Source organism: Myodes glareolus, chromosome 15 (genome assembly GCF_982192425.1).
Source record: "Myodes glareolus chromosome 15, mMyoGla1.1, whole genome shotgun sequence".
NCBI lineage: Eukaryota > Metazoa > Chordata > Mammalia > Rodentia > Cricetidae > Myodes > Myodes glareolus.
Genome location: NC_142040.1, coordinates 54,903,356 through 54,929,862, shown reverse-complemented (window position 1 = coordinate 54,929,862; position 26,507 = coordinate 54,903,356). Strand labels below are relative to the sequence as shown.

Here is a 26,507-nt window from a genome sequence, read left to right as displayed (position 1 = left end):
AACCACCACCTCGATTAAATGTTTTCCTTTATAAGAGCTGCCATGGTCATGGTGTCTCTTCACAGCAATAGAAAGCCTAACTAAAAGACTACCTAGTTCTCACGTAATTATACATAGTAACCATTCATTTGATACTTATTTTAGGATTGGTTCTAAGAGTTTAATGTTATTATTTTAGTGGCACTTCACCAGTCAATAAGGAAAATATAACTATTTCTTATTTAATGTAAAAGAATTATGGCTTAGAAAGGTTGAACAACTTCCCATGTAACAAAGCTGAGGAAACTAATAATCAACCTCCAACTTGTCAGACTCCAGGACCACTCTCATCCCCATGATCTGAGAGCACAGATTGGCTTTTAAACATAGAAGTGATGTTTTAATCTGTAGCTATCACATCTGCTAAAAGGGGCAAAACTGAATACAATGCAGTTTTTTCTGAAACAAGTAAATTTAAGAACATAATTATGAATAAATTTCAAGGCTTTTGTCTACACTTATTTTTTTATCTAGACTTATTAGTTCATAGTCTTTTCAAACCGTGGATGATATATACATACAGACATACGTATATATACACACTTTCTAGTATGGGGATAATTATGAAGATTTCCCTTAAATACCAACAGTATTAGTACTGGGCTTATCTTCCTGATCACCCTGGCCAGAGTTGAAAAGCACATTTGGCAGAGGGCGACACATACACAGAAGGTGAACTTTAAGAGCTGAGCCTGCTAGTTCTTACCTCCCGGACCTCTTATACTCTTTCTTGTAGGTCCTCTCCGGAGACGGTGATCTGCGGTTGTCCCGGTGCCTGTGTCTCTCTCGTTCCCGCTCTCTTAGAGGAAATAACACACAGGGCTGTGTTCAGCAGAAAGACTCAAAACACCATCGCTTTGCTGAGCGTTCCCCTAAAGAAATGGCCCACGCCTAAGGAAATTCTAGGTGCTATTCCTACTACGCCGTCTTGTTTACTAGAGGGATGGGCACCATCCATATGGGCAGTTTTCAAAGTCATATCTAGCACGAAGCGCTCAACAGAAGTCTACCGACATCTCATGACCTAACGAGCTAACCCTACAGCAGAAGCATCCAAGGGTTCTCTTTAACTACTGATTTCTAGAAAACTCTATTTACTTAGCAAATAAATGCAAACTAAAGCACACAGTCAAGATTAGAACAAGTCTGGAATGCTTTTCAAAATCTTTTTTTCTATTTTAGGTTTTTGAGACATGGTTTCTCTGTGTAGCCTTGGCTGTCCTAGAACTTGCTTGGTAGACCAGGCTGGTTTCAAACTCAGAGATCCATGGGCCTCTACCTTCCAAGTGCTGGGATTAGAGGAGTGCACCACCATCCAACTCACATTCTGTTCTTCTTTACAACAATGTATTCACTTCTCAGTCTCTCTTCTAAAGAGTCTAAATCATGTCCTTTCTTTTTACAAATCAATGTACATGCCGGGTGGTGGTGGTAATAGTGGTGCATGCATTTAATCCCAGCACTGTAAGCAGATCACTGTGAGTTTGAGACCAGCCTGGTCTAATGAATAAGTACCAGGATAGCCAGGGCTACACAAAAAAAAACCCTGTCTCAAAAAACAAACAAACAAACAAACAAACAAAAGAACAGTTCACAAGTTTTGTCAGTTTCGAAACTGACAGAAACTGGCCGCATCTGTGTCTCTGTGGCTTTATTCATGTACACTGCAGGCGGGTTTACCTGCTCCTTTCGTAGCTGCGGTGGCGAGACGGCGTTCTCCCCCGGTCATACTCTGACCGGTAGCGGCTATCAGGTCTTCTCCTTTCGGGGCTGCGGCCTCGCTCCCGGCGCTCCAGGGACCGATGCCTCTCGCCTCGCCCATGACTGTGATCTCGGTGACGGTGGTCATCATAGTGCTTAAGCCTTTCTGGGGACCTTCTCTCACTCTGAGCCTTTGGGAGTGAGTACGGGGGGAGGTGTCTAAAATGAGGACTACTGCTATTGTTAGCACTGGGTGGGAAAGAACTGGAGTTGTTCTGGAAACTGTTGAAGTTGGGAGGTGGGAAACTGTGTGAGTGGCCAGGAGGGTACTGGTAATTAACCTGCTGGGGCATGACAGGAGGGGGTGGAGGGTGGGGCATGGAAGGTGGGGGTACCATGAAGGGGAAAGTGCCTTGTCCAGGAGGTGCTCCAGAGACTGGTGGGTTATTAGGGCAAGGCATTGGAGGGGGCATGGGTGGAAAACAGGGAGGAACGGGGAAAGGGTGTCTCATCTGGTGGTTGGGGAAAGGGGGCCTAACAGGGCAGGGTGGGACAGGGCCTTGGGCTGACGGCGGCATGGGTGGAGGAAAAGGTACAAAGTCTGGTCGTGGAGGCATAAAATTGGGGGCTTGAGAGTTCGAGTACGTGCTCGAAGGTGCACTTGGAGGTTCATATTGGTACTGCACAGGCGGCTGCTGCGGATGAAGAAGTCTCAGATTTTGGGGCCTGAAAGCTGGCGCTGAGGGTCTGGCTCCATGTCCTCCTCGTCCTCGGGGACACCCCCGTCCTGGGTGGAACGACATTCTGTGACTTTTTAGAGGAAAGGAAAAAAGAAATCAAAACGGGGCCTCACCAAGAAGCACATCGTGGTAAGAACAGACTCCTGCCAACTGACCTGTGACCTACACACAGACACACACAAAACAAATGGAACTTAAAAAAAAAAAAAGGTGGGTAATAGTGGCACACGCCTTCAATCTCAGCACTCTGGAGGGAGAGGCAGGAGGATCTCTTAGTTCAAGGCCAGACCGGACTACAGAGTGAGTTCCAGGACAGTTAGGATTACACAGAGAAACCCTGTCTCAAAAAAAAAAAAAAAAAAGAAAAAAAAGAAAACCAAAGTCTCACAGGATAAAGAGAATACAAGGACCTGAGGTCAAGCCACAGAGCACATAAAAAAAAGTCAAACATAGTGGACGTGCTTGTAATTCCACAGCTGGGAAGGCAGAGACAGGTGGGATCCTGAGGCTCCCTGGCCAATCACACAGTGAGAAAGCATGTCTCAAAAAGTGGGTGGCACCTGAGGTCATCATCAGTCCTCTGCATGGGTCTATGTGGACGCACACACATCACAATGAAAACAGGGTTTCCCAAATGCAAGACCATCCCAATGAGCCGTTGTGAGGGTCAAATCTGAGCTAAACTAAGACCACCCCTCTATGCCCTCTCAGAGACCCCAAGTTCTCCCAAGTTCCCAAAACGAGTTGAACTCCACCCTGGGTATGACGGATGGGGGTATGACTGACGACAGTCACTAATCACATGCCTCCACCACACCTGATGTGTTTTAAACTATTTTACTCTTCAATTCTGTACTTCCCCTCGCCATAACCAACCAGGTTAAATGCCAGCTATCCCAAGACCCTCTGACAAGGCTGTGACCCTTGTGGTTTTCCCTATATAAACCCTAACCTGTAAATGCTCAGGGCTGCTCTCCTCCACCTGCTGACTGGGGTGTTGGACAGTGGACCAAGCCTGAGCCTGCAATCAATAAACACCTTTGTGTTTGCATTGGATACCAGCTCTGTGGTGGTCTTATGTGGGGGTCTCGTGACACAGGCTCTCTGCCTGCTTGCCCTCACCTTGTTAGCAAGTCCACTCCTTCACGCCTTCCTACTTCTTTGGGATTCCAGCATACACAGAGTACCAGCTAGACATCCAGATTCATGCACTGAGCAACTACAGAATTCTTGGACTTCCCACTGACAGCCAGCCACTGTTGGATTAGCTGGACATCCGTCTATAAGTCATTCTAACAAATCCCTTTCTGTATATACAGACTCATCCTATAAATTCTTTAACTCTAGAGAACACTAATACACCTTCCTTAGATTTCTTGCTCTTACAAAACTCTGAGCTGCTCCTTGGAAGGTCCACAAGCATTGCAGTCCACCTGCTAATCATATACTTCTACCTTCAAGGCCTACTTGTAATCAAGAACTGCAAGCTCAATGGGGAGGGCTCTAGGTTGCTTCACTAACTCTCCTGGTCTGGTTCTTAGCCCTGTATGCAAACCTCTAATGAGTTATGACCACAGCTCATCCCCTGTATCTGCAACTTTCCCACCCTCTGGCCCACTACCTACTCTCTCTCCTTTAGTCTCCCTAAACTGTTATTTACAGCACATCACTTACCACGTATTGCCTTGCATGGTCACGTATCCTCTAGATATGCCAGATCTTCCACTCAGAAAGTAAGTTCTACGAGACAGAAAGAGTAAAATATTTAAACACATTTTCAAAGCTGCCGATGCTATGAAGCATGTTTTTTGGGTTTATTCACTATTATTGTAATAATTTTCAACCCTCAAAACTGTTTAGCCTATTGAACAAAATTAGGAACATACTGGGCTATCTTCAAGTTTCCAGGCAAATTGCAAGCTGTGTTTGTTAGCTGCACTAACTCAAAACTAACTATTGCTAAATAGACCAATAGCACAGCCACCTCCCATCTCTGGTCTAGTGAAAGATTGAAGGAAAGACTTCCTCCATCCCTCACAGACACATTTCCCTCCACCGTAATACAGACATAAATCCAACCCCAAAATCACAATGAAAGCTGCACTCAAACTGATAGATAACTGCAACCTTACTATCAGAAGTTATGGTTCTTTACTTTCATTCTCAGCTCTTCCCACAAAGAACACTGTACACAAATGACTTTTCAAATATTTGAACTGTGGCAAAAAGCTTTAAAACACACATACACACACACACACACACACATATTAAATGCAAAAAGCTTAAATGTGGAAACACCTTTCTAGAGGATGGAGAATAGCTCAGCAGTTAAGAACACTTGGGGCTCTTGCAGAGTTCAGTTCCCAGCAACCACGTTGGTGACTCACAATTGCCAGGAGATCCAATGCCCTCTTCTGGCATCTGGAGGCACCTGCACACACACACACACACGTACACATACAAACATGTAGACCAGTGTTTCTCAACCTTCAGAATGCAGAAACCCTTTATTGCAGTTCCTCACGTTGTAGGTGACCCCCAACCATAAAACTACTTCGTTGACCCAAAGGGGTCGCAACCCACAGGCTGAGAACCATGGATGCAGGCTGACACACTGAGTTGGCTATTCTTGGTTGTCAGGTACAGGGTACACAACCTGTGAGGGATTAGCGCTTAATTTGCTGTGGGTCGTCTACTTCTAACCCAGATCTTTGAAGTAGGAAGACACACCTTTAATCCAGATCAGGAATCTAGATCTAATCTGGGCCACACCTTCCGCTGGAAACCTAGACAAGGACACTGAGGAAGAAAACTCTGGCTCTCTGCCTGCTTACTCTCACCTTGTTAGCAAGTCCATTCCTTCAGTGGCTTTAGAGCCTAATTCTTCAAGACTCCAGCATTTATTGAAGACCTGCTAAGACTATCCATCAAGGATATCCTCAAGGACTGAGCAACTACTGATTCCTGGATTTTCCATTCATGGCCAGCCATTGTTGGATTAGCTGGACCACAGCCTGTATGTCATTCTAATAAATCCCTTTTCTATATATGCAGCTCTTTCGCTCTAGAGAACCCTGATTAAAACACACACACACACATATATGAACATATAGGTACACATACATAAAAATAAAATTTTTTAAAATGCTTAAGCCTTTATCAAACAGACAAAGGAAAAAATTGCAAATAATTGAGCCCTATCAATTACTGTTTAATAAGCAGCAGCTACCAAATAATATGATTAATGATTACTCCTCATTCCAATACACTCATGATTAAACTTGGGAGCTAAAGAGCTACTACTGGCATCACGGGCTCCTCACAGCTGACAGAATTCAGAACAAACTTCATACTCAGCATTTGAACCTGAAGCCAACCTCTCCCAGGCTTATCACCCTATTTACTTCTCCACAAAGCCCCTCTCAGCCCGAACTCTCACCGCGCCGCTGGTTAACATGCTGAGCACAATCATGAAACTTCTTTGCTCCCATTGTCCCTAACTGTCCAGTGAATTTCTATCCACCCACCAGCCTCTTACTGAACCTCATTTGTGAAGCATTCCTGATTTCCTCTGGGAACAAGATCTCATCCCTTCTAGATTGCTACTGCTTAGTCTAGACTCACTTCTTTTACCGAACTTACCAGAAACGGCCTCACATGACAGCCACCTGTGCCCATGTTGAACTCCTTCAGTAAACTACTAGATCCTTCAGTCAGTCATTTCTGCATCCTTCAGTTTCTGCACAAAATAAATGGTGGGCAGGTTTGACTATTGATGTGCATGCTTCTGTGTCGCTAAGTTTGCATTTCCCCTCTGCTTCTCCCCACGAATGTGCATTACTGAAACTACCCGGGGAAGCAGACATTCTCACTGATTCACACATCATTTACCGAGCCAGCACACATGAGGTCCTGTGCCAAGCTCTGTTGACTCAAAGACTACGACAGGGCTCAAAGATCTCAAACCCCATATACAAATGTTTAAATAATAATAAAATATCCCCAACACAACAAAAGGAAAACTGCAATGTGATAAACACAAGAAAATAAGGATGTAAAGAGTCCAAGATAACAAAAAGGAATACTGAATACTAAAGCGAGAGGTGGGCAACAGTCAGCATAATTAACACCTCTGGACAGTGTAAAAATGGAATCGAACACTCACTGCCAGACGATTCTGGACGTTTCTAAGTTAGAAAAGCTAAAAAAAAAAAAAAATACTGAACCACTGTAAATTCATTGTATATGGAAAATGCCTGTTCCTGGGCTGCCCAGGGAGCTATTCTGAACAATTTACAAGTTCAGGAACGATAATCAACACACGGAGTTGGAAGCTGTGGCGACAAGTCACCCAGACCCCGCACTCTGCCATGGTGGAACCCTGATGCCCGGCCTCTCCGCCTCGCGGATGCTCAATTGCACGTTCGCCGGTTTGCATCTCCCGCCAGCCTCCGAGGTAAGCGCGGGACTGCGGGACTCGCCTCCCCTCCGACCCCAGGAGGCCCCGGGCCTGGACCAAGGCTTGTGCTCCAGAAATGGATGGACGGGACCCCATCCCGCCTCTGCGTATCAGCGGGATCTGTAGCTAGGGTCGCTCTTTCGCCCTGGGTGGCAAATCTGCAGCAAAACTGCCAGATCCAACTCCTAGGATCCTTTCGCTCAGCCCAGGACGCCAATGAAATCCCGACCCTCGATACTGGCTCGCCAATCACCCGCCAAGCGCCCCCATTTACCTACAGAGAGTCCCCGGGTCGCCGCCGGAGCCGAGCCTGGTTACTACAACAGCCTCCACGGCAGAGGCGCCGCCCGCGCCTCCGGAACAGGAAACCCCGGGAATTAAAAAGCAAACCTGAAAAAGCCGAGCCTAGGGAGGGAAAACTCTCCGGAGCGCATCTCAGCACCTTTTGCGCCGTGATTGGCGGGTCAGCAGGAGTGACGGACATCCAGACCAATCGACACTGCCTATAGCTCTCACACCCGCCCCTCCACCTTGACGTCCTCCAATCCGGAAGCGCAACCGGGTGAGCGCGCGTTTCCGCCGCGAAAGGGCATCGGTGCGCTCGGCTTGGAGATGCCGGGCACCTCTCCGGGTGCTTCGGGGTCACGACAGCCAGAGTCGCGCGAAGACATGAGTGACACCGGAGGGGACTGCACGCGCCTCAGGAGCTACCCCCGGCTCCCGGTGTGGGTGGTGGAAGATCACCAGGAGGTGAGCGAACGGCAGAAGCCCCCGAGCCCTGACAGGAGGGATTCGAACCCCAGCAGTCTGCAGAGCCCTGGCCAGCATCTGACGCTGGCCGCCTCCTGTCTCCTGCCGAGGATAAGAGCTGAACCCTCAGCAGTAAAATGGGGACCATAGTCATAGATCCTGTTATAGGACTGTTACTGAGGACATGTCTTCAGTGTTTCTTAACGTTTTATAGCAATGCTGTAGTAATGTGGGTTCCTTACGTAGACTTCTGGTAGCCGGCCAGCAAGAGGGCCATGGATCAAGGAGATTTATTTAAAGGACTCACGGGGAGGAGGTCTCTGGATATAAAACAAGAGGGGTCAAGAGTGAAGCTCAGTGGTACTGTGTTTAACGTTAACCTTAGGTTCAACACTTTACCCCCACCCCCAGGAAAAAGTTGGGGAAGGGGACTTACTGATGGAAAAAGATAAAGGAGGAAAAGAAAGTTGATTTCTGAGACGCAGTCAACTTTGGGTTGATCTGTGCTTTCAAATTTAGTAGTAAACCTGGACACATAACGTGTAAAAGTGGCCTAGGGCCATCCTCCTAAAGGGACAGAAAATGCCCTAAAACTTTAAGCACCATCTACAAGAGTTTTTATATTTTCCCACTTTTGAACACCTTGATGAACCTCAAGTTTGTGCAGTTATTTATTTATTTAGAGTCCGTCTGCACTTGGCAGCATGCCATCCTTAGTGTGTGTGTGTGTCTCTCTGTTACAGGTTCTGCCTTTCATATACCGGGCCATAGGTTCGAAGCATCTTCCTGCCAGTAATATAAGCTTTTTACATTTTGACTCACATCCGGACCTCCTTATCCCTGTGAATATGCCAGCGGACACTGTGTTTGATAAGGAAGCACTCTTTGGGTAACACGATGTTTTTAATGATATTTCATGTGTTTGAAATATAACATGTAGCTAGATTAAAACAGCAGACTTCGCTACATTCATGAATTTATTTTTTGCTTTTGTGTGTTTTTATTGATTTGCCTTTTTTATTTTGTTTAGAACAAGTTTTTGACAAACTAAAAAAGCCAAAAAAAAAAAAAAAAAAAGACCAGGCGTGGTGACTGATAACTGTGATCCCAACCCTTAGAGCACTGAGACAGGAGAATTACTGTTTGAGGACAGCCAGGGCTACATTGAAGCCTCTTTACAGTTAAGTGTTCTTTGTAGGTTCGGCAGCATTTAGAATTATCTGAAAAGTGGGCGACAGGACTTGTCTGTGGGTGATTATCTTGGGTGGATTACTAAAACTAACAGTGGGTAGACCCACCTACGGTGAGTAGTGCCCTTGCCAGCTGGGGTCCTGGTCTATATCAGTGGAGAGAGGAACGTGAACAGTACCTTGAATTCATCTCTGGTTCCTGATTATGGATGTAACGTGATCAGCTGCTTCAAACTTGCTACCTTGACTTCATTGCTAAAGTATTTATGTTGGCCAAAGAATTTATGGTGGCAACAGGAGAAGAAACTAAGGCTGGGGCGGGGGGGGTCATTTCAGTTTCCTGGCTTTGTATCCATACAACTATTTATCCCTGCCTTTGTAGCATGAAAAGCCGTCATGAATGTTGTGGAAACCAACAGCAAGAGGTCTTTCCAATAACACTTTACAAAAAGAAACAAATGATAAGAGACAGCCAAGCCAGCATTTGATTTAGAATTTGGAACGTTAGAAGAGATTTGCGAAGTCATCTGAGTATGGTCTCCGTCCTCTCTCTCCCCTTTTAAAGCCTGGTGGTGGGGTACAAGAAAATGTGACTTCTGAAAACAGTCTCATAAGCATGCAATGCTACATCGTCAGTTTGCCTGTCCTTTCTACGACTGTGTCCTTCCTTCTTCTCCTTGACCTTATTTTCAGGTCACAAATCCTGTTGACTTTCAATTTTGTAAAATCACAGACGTGGGGCTGGAGAGATGGCTTGGCACAGAAGAGCACTTAGACTTGCAAAGGACCCAAGTGTGCTTCCCAGCACCTACACCGAGAGGCTCACAACCATTTTGTAACTGCTCTACAGGACCCAGTTCCATCTTCTGGCCCCTGCAGGCACCTGCACTCATGTGCACACACACACATAATTAAAAGTCAAATAAATCTTGAAAAATACAGTCATAGGAATAGAAGTAAAATTCATAATTCATATTCTATCCTTCAGAGTTATATGTCTTCAAATAATGACTTCTCTTCCATAATAGAGTTCCCTGAAATCCTCTCATTGTCTCATATGTAAAAGCATATGACTTTTAGTCACCTATAGATCTTTTTCCAGAACTCCAACCAGGGCGCTAAGTCCTAAAGAAATGTGGTAGTGGTAGTTCCATTATTCCCTTACTGTGTTCCATAGTTAGAAATTGGAAGAGAATGTTAAGAATATAAGAATATAGTCAGACCACACAGTTCTTAAACTTTTTAGTATTCTCTTTCTTTTTCTAGCTTTTTTTTTTTTTTTTTTTGGAGGCTGGGGTTTCAGCTTGTTATATAGCCAAGGCCTCCCTTTCACCCCTCAGTGCAGGGACTGCATGTACACACCACAATACCTGAGGGTCTGCTTTCTTTTAAACTCTTAAAATCCTAAGCCTTGAAAACAATGTGAATTATAGTTGCATGTATTTACTTTAAAATTAAAAATAAAGTTTTCAGATGGTCATTGTAAAATATCAAATCATTATATCTGCATAAACAAGTTATTTTTGTAAAAAAAAATCCACATTTTAAAACTAGAATTATTTAAATTTTTTAAGATCTGATTTTTGCCCCTGTAAACGACACCTGGGTTCTCTGTTTGCTTCTTCATTCAGTCTGTTGCTGTGTGTTGTTTTAGTTGAAGTATATGATGAAAGACGTGATTGGAAAATGAGATAGTGTTTTTATTACTTACTCAGATAAGTGATGTTGTAACTGTTCTTGATCTTCCACCAAAACTCCACAGGCTTCTGAGAGTTCAGCTGGAATGCAAAATTCGACAATCCAGCCTCGTGTCTAAATAACCACAATTAATTGAGCTTTCAAAAAACAAAATTGACTCGATTCACAATTCAGTCCCAGGTGCTTTTCCTTGAAGCAACCATTGTACTTCACAGTCTAGAGGAGAAGGAGTTCCACTGTCTTCCTCTTTTTGCTACACAGAATATTTTAGAATATCCAGTTAGGAGCAAGAATTAATAAAGCCATGAACATTCTTCAGCAAAACTAGCTTTTTAGACAGGGGCGATTGCTAGTCATGAAACTGAGAGGGGCTGTTAATCGATTCTTGCATGGCGCGTAGCATCCCAACCCACTGTCACTGCACACCGTCAGTCTTGTGCGAACGTCTGCTCAGCGAAAGGGAAACAGCATCTCCGTGAAAACAGTTGTGACCTCAGGGGCCATACTCTTGAGACCTGCTGTCTTCAAATGTTTGGGGGAAAGCATTCATTAATAATGTTAATGTTCTGTTTTTTTCCAGAGAATTAAGTATTGAAAATTGGATCATGCCTGCAGTTTATGCCGGCCATTTTTCTCACATAATATGGCTTCATCCCACATGGGCTCAGCAAATCAGAGAGGGCAAACACCACTTCTTAGTAGGCAAAGACATTTCTACCACCACAATCAGGTAATTTCTTCATTTTTGGTAAGTACAAAAGGAACTGAATGCTTGTTCCTTTGAATTCTTGTAATAACTTCCTAAGAGCCTCCACACAGAGCGATATGACTAGATAGCCCAGTGCTCCAAAAAGTCTTTGAATCACCGGAAACAGATTTTTAATTCTCTTGATCTCCTTCATGTACTCTTTGTATTTGTTACTAGTTAATTTGTTATGTTTTATGACGTTCTCTGGAATTCAGGTTCCATTGCTGGCTAACTTCATCAAGTCTTACACTATCTTACAGTTTATACAACCAATGGTGTCTTTTTTTCCCTGCTTCTTCTGATGCAACTATAGTGAGTAGAGTTTAACTTTTAGAAATGAGCCAGACAAGGTAAGCAACACATATTTATAATCGCAGCCCTTGGGAGGCTGAGGCAGGAGGATGCTCAAATTTGAAATCAGCTTGAACCTAAGAGCAAGACCTTGTTTCAAAATGCAAAGTAAGGACTGGAGGTGTAGCTCAGTGGTAGAACCCTTACCCAACATGCCTACAGTCCCGAGTTCAATTCCCAGCCCTGAGAAAACATAAAATTTACTTGGGAGTTGTGGCACACACCTGTAATCCTAGCCCTCAACAGATAGAGACAGAAAGGTCGGTTCAAGGTCATCCTCAGACACATATTGAGTCTGAGGCCAGCCAATAATTCTGGATAAGCAGATTTTAGGTTTTAAATTTATTGTTGTGGTGTTTGGTATTAAGGCTAGTTTAAATTCCTATGCCCTCTGATTAGAGCTATGTGTACATCAGGCTTTTTCTATATGGTACTGAACCGATATCCTCCAACTTGTGTTGCTACAGTGTCTGTCTCTAGCAGTAGCAGTCCAGTTCTAAATTCTTTTGGGATGGGAAGAACTTTTAAATCAATGTACACATAACTTTATAGACCCTAAGTGATAATAAAAATTGTGACCCTAATTCTGTGTCTGTTTTGATGACAATGTTACCTTTGGTGTTACATGTTTTTATCATTTATGTGAATAGCATCTTCTTGATTTATGTAAATTGTGCTTACTATTTATACGTAATACACACGCATATATGTGTGTGTATGTGTGTTTGTTTGTTTGTTTGTTTGTTTGTTTTGGTTTTTCGGGACAGGGTTTCTCTGTAGCTTTGGAACCTGTCCTGGAACTAGCTCTTGTAGACCAGGCTGGCCTCAAACTCATGGATATCCTCCTGCCTCTGCCTCCCAAGTGCTGGGTTTAAAGGCATATGCCCCGTTTACTATATATTTTTTAAAAAGTGATTAGATCTCAACATATAACATATTGTACATAATATTGGTCTGTATGAAAAAGTGAGTTCAGTATGTTGAGTGGGCCTAATAGAACCTGTAAAATTAAACCATTTTGTATAGGCTGACAGATTTTTGTTGTTATTGTTGTTCAACATACTTACAACAGCCCTTCCTTGGTCTCCCAATTGCTGGGGTTAAAGATGTGAGCCAACTTGATGTGGAGATATATGTGTGAGAGACAGGTTTTCTGTTTTTCTTTTTGAGACAGGTTTTCACTTACATTGCCTTGGATAGCCTAGCACGGTCTGTGAAGACCAGACTGGCCTTGAACTCATGGAGATGTGCCTTCCCAGTGCCAGGATTAAAGGGGTGCACCACCATACCAGGCATGGTCTTGGTTTCCTGAGACAGGATCTTATTCTGGCACAGAGCATCACAGACATTTTCAGAAACTCAATATATTCAGCTTTGGGAATATTGTGCTTAGCTCATGAATTAGTTAGTCCAACAAGTGAAAATGTGTGAACAGCCAGTTGCAATTGCATGTAGGCATGAATCTGAGTTTATTTGCAGAAATAGAAGCAAAGTGAAATTTGCTTATTAAGAATATGAGGCTTTGTGGACAGCTAAGTTAGTAAAGTGCTCTACAGTGTAAGCATGAGGACCTGCGTTTGATCCCAGAGCCTGTATCCAAAGCTAGGCCTGGCACCACATACTTCTAATGCTGTCCTGAGGAGGCAGAGCCAGGCAGGTCTGTATGACTCCCAGCTTCAGACGAGGAAGACTGAAGGGATGCCACCCGGCTTGACTAGCTTCCACAAACACATACTGGCATGTATACCACACATAACCAAGACTAGAAATCTTGGTTAGGGTTACAGTCTTTGTTTTCATTGGGGTGTTACAGTTTTTAATAAACTTGCATTTTGTTTTTATGTCATTGATCTATTTTGATTTTAATTTACAGCTATAAGGACTAGGGGTGGAACCTAGGTTGGCAGTGTGTGTGGTTAGTGTGCTGGAAGCCCCAGACTCAATCCCAGCACATTATGAGCCCATGTCAGAAATACCAGCACTCAGGAGATGGAGACAGGAGAAACAGTACTTTAAGGCCACTCTAGGCTGTGTGAGACCCTGTCACAAGTCACTTATAGATAGATAGATAGATAGATAGATAGATAGATAGATAGATAGATAGATAGATAGAGATAAAAGGGTGGGGGTTAAATTGTGTTCTTTTTATTTAGTAGAATATGCCTCTGAAGCATGTATTGAATTTAGTCTTCTGAGTACTCACAGAGACATAATAGAGTCAAAAAGCTGAGAACATACTGATATTTTTAGAGTCAGAAATATTACCTACATATTCCTATTGTCCCAGATTCTTGAAAGGCTGAGGCAAGATCACGTGAGCCCTGGTGTTGGGTGCCACACTGAGCACCTTAGTCACACTCTGTCCCTTTGAAAAAGAAAGGAAAACAAAAAGAAGGTCAGAGCTGGAAAGATGGCGCAACAAATAAGAGCACTTGCTGCTTTATAAAATCACTGGAGTTGGGATGTCAGCACCCACGTCAAGTAGCTCACAAACACCTGTTTCCAGCTCCATGGGAGCCAGTGACCCCCTGCTGGCCCCATGGCACCTGCTCACTTATGTATACATACATACATGCAGAGAGCGAGCGAGCGAGAGAGAGAGAGAGAGAGAGAGAGAGCACCAAATAAATCTTTAAAACAGAAATCTAGGACTCATGAAATTGCTTTTCATATTAAAAATACTGTGTTTATATACTTTAAATGGAGTTATAAATTATGTCAGAAAGATCTGTATTTAGAGAAATTTTTCTTATAATTTTCTTATAATTTTTTCTTAAATAAAAAACTTACATTTTTTAAGTGTGTGTGTGTGTCTGTGTCTGTGTCTGTGTCTGTGTGTCTGTGTCTGCATTTGCCAAAGGAGGCTAGAAAGGGGGTTGGCTACCTTGGAGCTAGGGTTCCAAGCAGTTGTGAGCCATCTCTTATAGGTGCTAGGAAATAAACTCTGGTTCTCTGAAAGGGCAGCAAGTGTTCTTAACTTATCCTCTCTCCATCCCTTTGTTTTCTCATTTGAGTAACAATTTCTTTGTGAGGTTGGAGCTTACCGCACACACACACCAAGCCTGGATAGCAACTCTCCAGTTCAGAAAAACTAGATCTTTCTGTTCTTTCCTTTCCCTTCCTCTTCCCCTTCCCCTTCCCCTTCCCTTTCCCCTTCCCCTTCCTCTTCCCCTTCCCTTTCCCCTCCCCTCCCCTTCTCTTCTTTTCTTTTGTGTGTGGTCCCATACTTGCACCAGTCTGCCTTGCCTTCACAAGCTCTGAGATAACAGACATGAATCACCACGTCTGACTCCTTCTATCTTTATGTTCCATGATCTCTGGAGTCCTCATTAGGCTGGCGTAACTTTCCACCTTCATGCTCACAGCTGGTCAGCAGGATGGGAGAGCACTGTTCCACACACCTGTTTTCCTGTCACAGTCACTGACCAGAACTCTGAGGTGGCCACATCTAGCTGTAAGGTGGACCACAAAAAAAATGCGTAGTCTTTACTTCATGCAGTGCTGTACCTGCTGAGAATGCGGAGAAAGCCATTGCTACTGGAGACAGAGTACAAGTGTTGCAGTCCCTTGTTTTTGTTGGGTGTGCCTTATTTCTGCAGCATCATAGTAATGTCAGCTATTTGCTCATTCCTTGAAATATTCTTTTTTTTCTTTGCTCCAGGGTTACCAGTACAGATTATTACTTCCTAAGTGATGGTCTGTTTGTACCTGAAGACCAGCTAGAGAACCAAAAACCATTGCAATTGGATGTCATCATGGTAGAGCCTTACAAACTCTGTAACAGTCAGGATGACAGTGACTCCGTGTCTTCTGCAAAGAGGCCCAAGCTGGCACTGGGCGGTAGAGAGAGCACTTCCTCTGCTAATGGAGACCCTTGCTCAGAAGGACTGCCAGGGGATGCAGGGACCCCAAGAAGTGACCATGCTTGCCAAAAGCCATCACACTCAGGTTGTGGAGGCCAGCAGTGCCAGAGCCCAGCCAGCGCTGGGGGCATTCTGGAGATGCTGAAGGATGGAGATGCATTTGTTTTAGATATTGACTTGGATTTTTTTTCTGTCAAAAATCCCTTCAAAGAAATGTTCACTCAGGTAAATGTCGTCTTTTGGAGGCATAGACCTTGACAATTGCACAGCATTCTCTGTATCACAGGTAGCAAGCTTTCTGCAAACATCTGGATAGTTGTCTTCGGTTTAAAGGTCATGTTTTCTGCCACATATTCTTCTGTTCTTTTCTAGTCTTTTAAAATTATATATAAGCTTATCATCAATCCTAATTAAAAATTCCAAAATCAGCTGGGTGATGGTGGTACACGCACTTAATCCCAGCATTTAGGAGGCAGAGGCAGGCAGATCTCTCTGAGTTCAAGGCCAGCCTGGTCTACAGAGTTCCAAAGCTACAAAGAAAACCTATCTGGAAAAAAAATAAATAAATAAAAATAATCCAAAATCTAAAATATTCCAAAATCCCAAACCTTCTACACACCATGATGAAATGCACCCATAAAGTCCCCAGATATTCCAAAATCTGAAAAACTCTTGGGATGTGATAGAACTTCTGCTTCAAAGCATCCATCTCAGATAAAGATATCCAGCCTATATTATACTTTATAATTTATTTCATGAACTTATTTATTCTGAGTGATGGTGGCTTGTGCCACAGCTCACATGTGGAAGTCAGAGAACAACTCTGAAGTCAGTTTTCAGATCATCAGGCTTGGTGGCAGGCACCTCTACCCTCTGAGCCACCTCTCTGGCCCAGCTGTATTTTTAATATGAACAAAGATAACAAGACAAAGCATGGTGGTACATGCTTGTAAGACCAGTACTTGAAAAATAGATACAGAAGATCATGAGTTCAAATCTAGCCTGGGATGTATGGAACTTTATCTCAGAAAAAAAAAAAATGATACTAGGTAATTCCAGTTTGTTGCATCTGTTGCTCACCAGCTGTGCCATCCTGGGAAAGGTACTTGCCTTTCTGGCACTGTAACCAATCTCCCACAGCCTACTAAGTGTGTACCTCAGTAGTAGTGTGCTTACCTAACTTGCTCAGGGTTGTGGATTCAATCCCCCTCCCTCTGTGCTGCAGAATCAAGACTTAAGTAATAAATGAGCCCCAGCTCATAGTATTGTTAAGATCAGCGAAGCACTGAAGACATGCTGCAGTGTTGTGCCTAGGACATTTTAGCTCCTACCTACCCCTGGGCCAGATGCAGCCACTTAGAAATGGAGCTGTCTAGTTAGGTTTACAAGGAGTCTACTCCTTTTATTTAACTTACAAACCCTAGCTGTATCAGGCATCTTTCTCTTAACTCAGGTTCTGTGTGTCAGCATTCCTTCTATACACCAGAGCGCTCTGTCGCCAGGGAAGTAGCTGCATGGTACACGTGGGGGACCTTCTGTGATCGTCAGTGCAGGCATGCGTGTCTCCCATGAACAGCTACAGTCTGTTTAGAGCTTGGGATATATCCATTTTCATAATGGTATAGTTTTAGAAACACTTTTATGATCTGTTAGCCTATTCTCCAATTTTTATACTAAATTCTGTCCAGCTGGATAAACTTGTCCTGGAAAATTAGATCTGCTTTGGAAATCTAAAGTATACAGTGTGCTTGATTCTCCCAGACAAACATTTGGATGTTTTCTCAGATATTCTCTTGTTTATCACCGGCATATTGTTGGAAACTCCTAACCTTGGGGATTTTGTTTTGTCTTACAGGATGAGTACAAAATTCTACAGGAGCTTTACCAGTTTAAAAAACCTGATAGTAACCTTACTGAGGTAAACCCTATACTTTATCTGCCACTAACTACTACCTTACTTTTGTTTTTCGGTTGTTTATTTTAAGAATTTGTATAATTCTAGTCGGTTTCCAATTCAGCCCCGTGAGTTCTGGGGTTGTAAATGTGAGCCTCCTTGCCTGGCTCTAATAATACCTTGTAGCTTATTTAAATGTTCTCAGCTCTCTGGATTCTTTGTGTGCATATAGATATTCACGCATACATGTGTATTTTCTTGATGAGTGCTTCAGTACATAGAAAATCTTTTTAGCTAAGTGAACTGGTATTTTCATCATTAGTATTTTACTTGTTTTTTTTTAAAGGAATAACTGTAGGGGCTGGAGAGCTGGCTCAGTGGTTAAGAGCATTGACTCTTCTTCCAGAGGATCTGGGTTCAGTTCCCAGCACCCACATGACAGCTAACAACTGTAACTCCAGTTTCTGGGGATCTGATACCTTCACACCAATCCACATAAAGTTAAATAAATTATTTTTTTTTAAAAAAAGGAATAACTGTAATCTCAGTTTTTCAATGTTTTTAAAGGAAGATTTGGTAGATATTGTTGACACTCGAACTCACCAATTAGAAGACTTAGAAGCAATTTTTGCTGATTTGTGTGACGGTGATGGTGAAGAAACTGTACAGAGATGGGCTTCAAACCCTGGGTAAGACCCCCTAAACATTTTCTTCCCCAAATCCTGAATTGTCCATTCTAGCTACATTCCAGTTTGCTTGATGGGTTGCTCTTTAAATTAGACTCAAGGGTTAGGGAGATGGCTTACTCAGGAAAGTGCTTGCCACATCGCTATGAGGACCAGAGTTCAGATCCTGAGCATCTATTTAAAAAGCCACGCTTGATAGTAATAGGGAGGCGGAGACAACCGTATCCCTGTAGCTCACTGGCCAACAAGCCTAACTGAATTGATAAGCATCTGAGTCAGTGAAACATTCTGTCTCAAAGCTAACTAAAGATGCCACCCAGTGTTGACCACTGCCTTATTCAGTATTATTGACGTACTCTGTCACAGGATTTGGGGGTAGAGACAGGAAAATAGGAGTTGAAGGTCATCAGCTGCATATTGAGTTACAAACTAACCTGGGCTTTGGAAATAAAGTTACTTTTCTAAAATACAGTGGTAACAGTAGTAATTACAAGTTTTGTTAACAAGATGGCCAGGTGAGATGGTGCATACCTAGAATCCCTGCACTCAGGAGGTAGAGGTAAGAGGGTCTCCTTGAGTTCCAGGCCAGCCATGGCTACATAGTGAGACCCTGTTTCAAATTAAAGACGATGGTACTAAACAACTTTATTCGTATTTCTCAACCATCATTTGAAGCATGTATCCATGGTGAAACTCTACTTTTTAATCATTAATGTTTTTTGTATAATGCTGAGGACTAAACCCAGAGCCTTGTACATGTAGCTAGGCAAGCACTGAGGTTTTTTTGAGGGGGGACAGTTTTTTGTTTTTGTTTTTTGCTTTGTTTTTTTTTTTGGTTTTTCGAGACAGGGTTTCTCTGTAGCTCTGGATCCTGTCCTGGAACTAGCTCTTGAAGACCAGGCTGGCCTCGAACTCACAGAGATCCTTCTGCCTCTGCCTCCCGAGTGCTGGGATTAAAGGTGTGTGCCACCGCCGCCCAGCGCACTGAGTTATATATATACTCCTGTCCTAGTTAGGGTTACTATTGCTATGATGAAACACCTTGGCCACAGCAACTTGGGGAGGACAGGATTTATTTAGCCTATCCTTCCACAGCACAGTTATTTACCAAAGGAAGTGAGACAGGAACTCGGGCAGGGTAGGAACCTGAGGGCAGGAGCTGATGCAGAGGCCACAGAGGAGTGCTGCTTACTGGCTTGATTGCTCAGCCTGCTTTCTTATAGAACCCAGGACCACCAGCCCGGGGATGGACCTACCCACAATGGGCTGGGCCCTCTCCCATTGATCACTAATTAAGAAAATTCTCTACAGGCTTGCCTACAGCCTGACCTTAGGGAGGCAATTTTCTCTGTTGAGGTTGACTCCTCTCAGATGACTTTAGCTTGTGTCAAGTTGACATAAAACTATCCAGCACAGCTCCTAACCCCAAACCATGATTTAAAAAAAAAAAAAGGTATCTAGTATGTTGCTAAGGCTAGTCAAGGTTATTGTGGTGTTTAACGGCTGGGGTGACTTTTTTCCAGAATGGAATCACTAGTTCCACTTGTACAGAGTTTGAAAAAACGGATGGAAGTACCAGACTATGAAATGGTAAATATTTTATATCATTGTTAAATTGATGCTTTATACAGGTAATTTTCTGGGTGGAATTTTTGTTAAAGTGGTTAAGTCTGTTCATGTTACTTATTTAAAAAATAAAGAGTGATAAAATACATACTTTTCAGAAAAAAATGTTAAAAATAGTTTTCCATGGGGGTTGGAGAGATGACTCAGCAGTTAACAGCACAGGCTGCTCTTTCAGATGACCCGGGTTCAGTTGCTAGCACCCACATGACCACTGAGAATCATCTGTAACTGCAGTTCAGAGGATCTGATGGCCTCCTGTGGCCCTGTAGGCACTGCATACATGTGGTGCACATACATACATGCAAGCAAAACACCTATACACATAGAAAAGGAATGATGGGTGCATGATACTTGGGGCTTGAAAGTGCTGATATACCAGATGTGTGTTCAGATAAGTGTGTGTGAAGCGTTCCTTGATTCTTCGTGAGCTCTCCCTCTCTTGTCACAGAGCACATGTAGTGCTCAGACTGTAGAATTGGTTCTCTCCGGCTCTTACGTGGGTTCTTGAGAGTGAACTGAGGTCCGGCTTTTGCGGCGAGCACCTTTACTGATGAGCCTTCACACTGTCACCATCAGCTGGTATTTTTGAGATGAGGTCTCTCTGAATGTGAAGCTCCTTAGTCCAGCTTGGCTCACTGGATCTGCCTGTCTCCTCACTGCCCACTCTCTCAAGAACCTCTCAGAATCATTGAAGTGTCATTTAGAGTCTTTGTTTCCAGCCTTGGGCTTGAGGCCAGTGCTGTGCTTGCTAGGCTGCTCTGCCATTGAGCTGTATACCCAGCTCACAGTGCCATTTTAATTTCTTTTCAGGTTCACCAGGCTGGACTAACCTGTGATTATTCAGAACTCCCTCATCACATCAGCACAGAAGAAGAAATTGAGTGCCTTATTCAGTCTGTGTATTATCTACTGAAAAATCTTCCAAAGCCTACTCTTGTGACAATCGCAAGGTCAGTGTGACTGACTGAATAACAGTCCATCAGAGATGTCTGTGTCCTACCCTCTGGAACCCACGGATGTGTTGCCCCTGCACAGCAGAAGGGCTTTACAATGTGATGAATTCTAGGGTTTTGAAATGATTTATCCTAAATTACCTGAGTGGAACCAGTGTTGTCACAAAATTAGTAAAAGAAGTCTGAAATAGCAGAATCAGAGAAGGAGCTAATGTTTGGAAGGGGCCATACGGCCAGCTTTGAAGATAGAGAGTAGGTCTCCTCTTCTCAGCCAGGAACGCAGGCAGCATCTGGATGCTAGTGAAGGGGAGAGGAAGAGCAGAGCTCTCCTCACGCTGTGTGTTAAAGCCCCACCATGCCCACACATTCTCACAGAAGAGGTGGCTAAGCAGTTAAGAGCATTTGCTGTTGTTGCAGAGGACCTGAGTTCTGTCTCAGCACCCACAATCAGGCAGCTCACAGCCACAGCTCCAGTTCTAGGGTACCTGATGCCCTATTCAGCACCCTGTGATACGTACACACATGGGTGTACACTCACACAACACAAACACAAAAGTAAAATTTTAAGGAAAAAAAAGTTCCCTTACCCTGAAACAACACTGTGTCACCTATTCGGGGCTTGTGAGCATTAAAGAGCATGTAGGACATGATCTGGGGCGATGGCTCTGGGGGTAAAGTGCATGCCAGTTCGTACAAGGGCCGGAGTTCAGCCATGGTAGCACATGCTTGTCATACACACTTGAGAGGCAAAGGCAGGAAGGTCACAGGAAGCTTGAGACCAACCTGGTCTACATAACCAGTTTAAGGCCATCCGGGTCTGCATAGCAGCATCCTGTCTCAAAGCAAAAGTACAACAAGTACCTGTCCTACAGAATAGCGTTTTGAAAATCATGATAAAGAACAATTCTTGTGACGCACCTAAGGTCGGTAACATCCTCCAGGTCTCAGGAACCCGTGTGTCACTTCAGTGACCGCAGCACACACGGCTGTCCCTCCACACAGAACGACTCTGTCATACTCACAGGTCCTTCCTCTTTCTCTCTTGGCTGCAGGTCAAGTCTGGATGATTACTGTCCTCCTGAACAGGTTGACAACATTCAGGAAAAGGTGCTCAATGTGCTGAGCTTACTCTACGGGGCCCTGGACACTCACCTGGTGTATTCAGACGAGTCTCCTCCATGTTGAGGCACACGGAGCACACACGGAGCACTAGGCTCCTGTGCAGTTCGGTACAGCAGCAGGGCTTTTGTTTGTGAGTCTTCCAGAGGACACTTTCATCTTTTGGCTTTTCGAGACAGGGTGTCTTTGAGTAGCCTTGACTGTCCAGGAACTTGCTCTGTAGACCAAGCTGACCTCAAACTCACAGAGATCCGCCCGTCTCTGCCTCCCAGTGCTGGGATTAAAGGCATGCGCCACCACTACCCAGCCAGAGTGCATTTTTTATGTTAACTTTCGGTTGAAATCAGTCAGATATTTTGAATCTCAAGCAAATATCAGTTGTTGAATACGGCAATTGAGGTAGAGGTAGATGATGTTTTATTGTTTTTACGTCGAATCTGTAAACCCCAGTTGATGGGGACTCTTGGCTATCTATCTTTCTTGCTTTCCATGTTGTCTTTGATTTCGTGAGAGATTTTTTTCTCTTCCCCAGACAGAGCTTTGGATTAAATGAGATTTATTTATTTATTCATTCAGCTGGTGCTTATTTTAGCACTCTCCTCTGCCCGACACTGCTAAAGACAAGATGCCCTCGCCCTCTTGTCCTCCTGGGGGACACGGGAGAAGCAATGATGGGCTCTGGACAGTCTCAGGGAAAGAGAACAGATGCATCTCGGGCACGCAGTCAGCGCTCAGGCACCCTGGCTTTCCGGGAAGTAACAGTCTCAAAAGTGATGCAAAAAGCTCCTTGCCAGGCCAGGAAACTGTCATACCAAGGCTGCCTGTCTAAGGACGTTGGAATTGTGCCCACGCTTTTGCTAAATGTTCTCCAGCATTTTTTATGCCAGAGGTCTGGTTGAGTAAAAAAAAAAAAAATCCTTTCTTTCGTTGCTTGTAGGTTTTTTTGGTTTTTTGTTGTTGTTGTTTGGTTGGTTGGTTGGTTGGTTTTTTGAGACAGTGTTTCTCTGCGTAGCCCTGGCTATCCTGGAACTCACTCTGTAGACTGGCCTCGAACTTGGAGAACTACCTGCCTCTGCCTCCTGAGTGCTGGGATTAAAAGAATGCACTACCACTGCCTGGCTGCTTGTACTTTTTGATAATTGGAAAGACTTTTTTTTTGGAGGGGGGGTCCTTTGGGTTGTCACTGTGGCCTCAGCTGGCATGTGGTCACCAAGTGTCACTTTATTGGCAGTCAGGGTCAAGAGGCTAGAAAGTCGCTAAGTACTTTTGCTCTTGCAGAGGACTGGAGTTTAGTTCCCAGCACCCATATGGCACATAACCTCTTACAACTCCAGAGCTAGAGGCCAGTGCTCTCCTGTGGCCTCACAGCTCCACACACATAAGTACATAACCACACATAAACACATAAATAAATCTTAAAAATCAAGGTGAACGAATTGTTCTGATAAACCAACTTTTTAAGGAAAAGGTAGGAAAACTACGTCTTTGTGAACTGACATGAATACCCAAGGCCATAGCTGCCTTCCACCAGCCTCGTCATGTGACTGAGCACAGCGGGGGGGGGGGGGCCTCCCGTAGGTGAGTTCAGAGCAAGACAAGAAGTGAAGAACCGTTTCTTATTTGAGGCAGCCAGGAGAGCACTGGGGACATTTTCCAGAGTAATCTCTCCCCAAATAAGAAAGGGAAGGAAATTGTGTTAGAGAGACTTGTGCAAGTTTTTCCCTAGAAAGACCTATCACTGCATATAGAAGAGAATATTTTTCTGCTGTATGCATTTGGAGATCATGCTTTATGTATTTAATAAGCCAAGTTTGCCCTCGTGACCCAGAAGACTGGTAGGCTCTTCTGACTGGATTAAACTTGTGGGGAGGGGGAGATGTGCTTTAAGGGACATCCCCTCCCGCCCCGCCTCTGCAGACAACAGTGTTTACAGTGTTCGCTGACCGTGCGAGTTATTTCCTCAGTTTACCTTCTTCCCGTACTTGGCTCTGCTTTTGTTCTCTAGTTAGTCTCTTTTCCTTTAAGGGTGAGATGGTGTGTAAAAAACAGCGGAAAGCGTCCGTTGTTCACCTGAGCATAGCAGTTGCTCCGGTTTCTGCAGATCACTTTCAGCCCTCATCTGCACGTGAGCCTGTAGAGTTGTGTGACCAAAATCAGTTACTTGGCTGCAGCTAGTACTCCAGGGCACGTGACCACTGTGCGGTAGAGGGAAGCATATTCCATTTTTTTGTTTGTTTGTGTGTTTGTTTGGGGGGTTTCAAGACAGGGTTTCTCTGTAACTTTGGAACCTGTCCTGGAACTAGCTCTTATAGACCAGACTGACCTCGAACTGGATTCACCTGCCTCTACCTCCCCAAGTGCTGGGATTAAAGGCGGGCACCACTGCCACCTAGCTATGTTCCATTTTTATAGTGGCCATATTTTCTGCTGGTGAATTCTCTTGTCATTATAAAATTTTGTAAATTTTTTATATATATTGAAAACTTTCTGTTAAAGTTCTGTAAATAGGCATTATTTTTATGTATAAATTTTTCTGTGCTAAATGAAATTAAATGCTATGCTTGACAGTTTTAAGATTTCTAGATCAAACTTTATCACTACTTGTTCTCGATGTCAGTCTGCTGGTTTCATTGGTTTTTAACCTATGTTTTATTTTGATTTTGTTCTTGTTGTTTTTGGGAGAGTTGTTATTATAAATGAGTCCAGTAAACTGTGATGTGATTCCTCATTTTTTAACCTGGGTCATATAAAAGTGATACACACCTGTAATCTCAATATTCAAGTTAATGCAAGAAGATTCCTATGAGTTCAAGCCCAGCCTAGGCTACATAGACTTATCTCAAAAAGAAAACAAAAAGTCTGTTTCCTTTATAAGCATTCTGGTATATAAGGTGTCCCCTTCCATACCCCCCCAACACACACAGCCCTGTGCTCAGTCCTACTTGTTGAATGAAGCCCAATTAGTAAAGTATGAATCTAGACAGGAAGTTGCTTAAGATGTCCTTCATTTGTGTTCAAATGCTGGTGAAGGAATAGATAAACAAATAGCATTGAAGCAAGGCTCTGCACCCACCCTCTCTCCAGCCCCTGAACCCTGAGTTTTGAAGCAATATTCTCACAGACGTTCTGTGAATAATGATTCTTAACATCAGAGATTTTTATTCCAAAAGAGGAGTTTTCCCCATTAGGAAAGAAGTTAATAGAGGATTAAATAGTTATTCATAATTTAAAACTTTTCTATTATAATCAGAATAAGCATCTACTGAGTATTATTAAAAAAATTTATTATTATTTTAGTGGTTTTTGTATATGGATGTTTTGCCTGTATGTATGGGGACCAGAAAAGGTTGTAAAATCCCCTGGAACTAGAGTTACCGGCAGTTGTGATCTCTTATGTGGGTTCTGGGAATCAAACCTTGGTCCTATGGAAGAGTAGCCAGTGCTCTTAACTGCTGAGCCATATTTTAAACACCCTAATATTTTAATTTTTATTTAAAATGGGTTTTTTTCGTACAGTGTAACTCTTCCCATATCCTCCCTACCCACTCCATGTCCTTTAAAAATAAATAAATAAATAACATGAAATTCCTTTTGTGTAGACTAACTGCTCCTGAGGGACTTGTCCTAGAGTGTGGTTGACATACCAGGAACATACCACTGGAGAAAACTGGTTTCCCCTTTCCCAGAAAATATCAATTGTACATTTGTAAATACTAACTTCTTGGTTACCTGGTGTCCACTTCCTCTTGGCAGAGCTGGGATTCTGTCTGACATCAGCCTTTGCAGGTCCTGTGCATGCTGCCCCAGTCTCTGGATCACACGTGCATCAGCCTTTTATGCCTGGAAGATGCTGTTTCTTTGGAGTCATCCACCACCTCTGGCTCCTACGGTCTTTCCGCCTCTTCTTCCACGTAGATCTCTGAGTCCTGAGGGGAGAGATTAGATGAAGATATTCCATTTAGGGTTGAGTGCTCCAAAGTCTTTAACTCTGCACATCACCCACTTGTGGGTCTCTGTGTTAATCACCATTTACTGCAAGAATAAGCTTCTCTGATGCAGTTGAGCAATGCTGTGATCTATGTGTATAGCCGCATGTCATTCCGAGTCATTTTACTGCTGTGCTCCTTTAGCAGAATAGTAGTAGGTCTTCCCCTAGGCCTAGTATTTAGTCCCAGGTATTTTGCCCCTCCAGTGGTGTCAGATATGTCTTCCATCTCGTGGCGTGATTCTTAAATCCAGTCAGAAGTGGTTGGCTATGCCCATAACCTTTGTGGCCGCTATTGCATCAGTATATCTTGCAAGCAGGTCTTTGTTGTAGGTTGCAGGGTTTGTACCTGGGTGGTCCTGATGATTACTTTTCTCCTCCAGCATGCAAAGCACCTTCTAGCACTATGAACACCAGTCAGCAGGGATGAAGCTTCTAGTGATCAGGTTGGTTTCTCTGTGTTTGACGACATAAGAAGTTGTGTCTTCAGCAATAGGGCTTTACCGTTCATTTCTGGACAATAGTCAATAGCCTGTGATGTTTAGGGGACTGTCTATGGAACCCCTTTACCCAGCCTGCCAACATTTTTGATCTTGTACTTCATAGTCTTAGATAGTTGGGTCTTTTGTGATCTGTCCTCTTACGAATAAGATCTGATGAGAACTGTGTTCCAAATGCTGGGTAAGCATAACCTACAAATATCAC

The 26,507-nt window shown here is 43.6% G+C and overlaps 2 protein-coding genes across 4 annotated transcripts in view; one reads left to right on the top strand and one right to left on the bottom strand.

The window, feature by feature from the left end:
* The window catches only part of Drosha (drosha ribonuclease III), a 112,637-nt gene extending 105,271 nt beyond the window's left edge, over positions 1-7,366 (bottom strand). Inside the window, exons 1-5 of one of the 3 annotated variants that reach the window (XM_087896962.1) lie at positions 7,214-7,366; positions 6,123-6,219; positions 4,155-4,220; positions 1,720-2,550; positions 746-838 (exon numbers count right to left, since the gene is read on the bottom strand). In XM_087896962.1, the coding sequence (XP_087753088.1) occupies positions 746-838; positions 1,720-2,550; positions 4,155-4,171 (941 nt within the window). In that variant the 5' untranslated portion in view covers positions 4,172-4,220; positions 6,123-6,219; positions 7,214-7,366. The remainder of the gene's footprint in view (positions 1-745; positions 839-1,719; positions 2,551-4,154; positions 4,221-6,122; positions 6,220-7,213) is intronic. The other 2 variants (XM_087896960.1, XM_087896961.1) reach the window with 2 other exon arrangements.
* Positions 7,367-7,504: 138 nt separating this feature from the next.
* On the top strand, positions 7,505-24,533 carry C15H5orf22 (chromosome 15 C5orf22 homolog). Its single transcript, XM_048429820.3, has 9 exons — positions 7,505-7,689; positions 8,433-8,578; positions 11,158-11,307; positions 15,338-15,764; positions 17,395-17,457; positions 18,001-18,122; positions 19,643-19,709; positions 20,556-20,695; positions 21,751-24,533. The coding sequence occupies exons 1-9, from the start codon at positions 7,552-7,554 to the stop codon at positions 21,881-21,883; spliced, it is 1,386 nt and encodes a 461-aa protein (XP_048285777.3). The 5' UTR covers positions 7,505-7,551; the 3' UTR covers positions 21,884-24,533.
* The last annotated feature ends 1,974 nt before the right edge of the window (positions 24,534-26,507 follow it).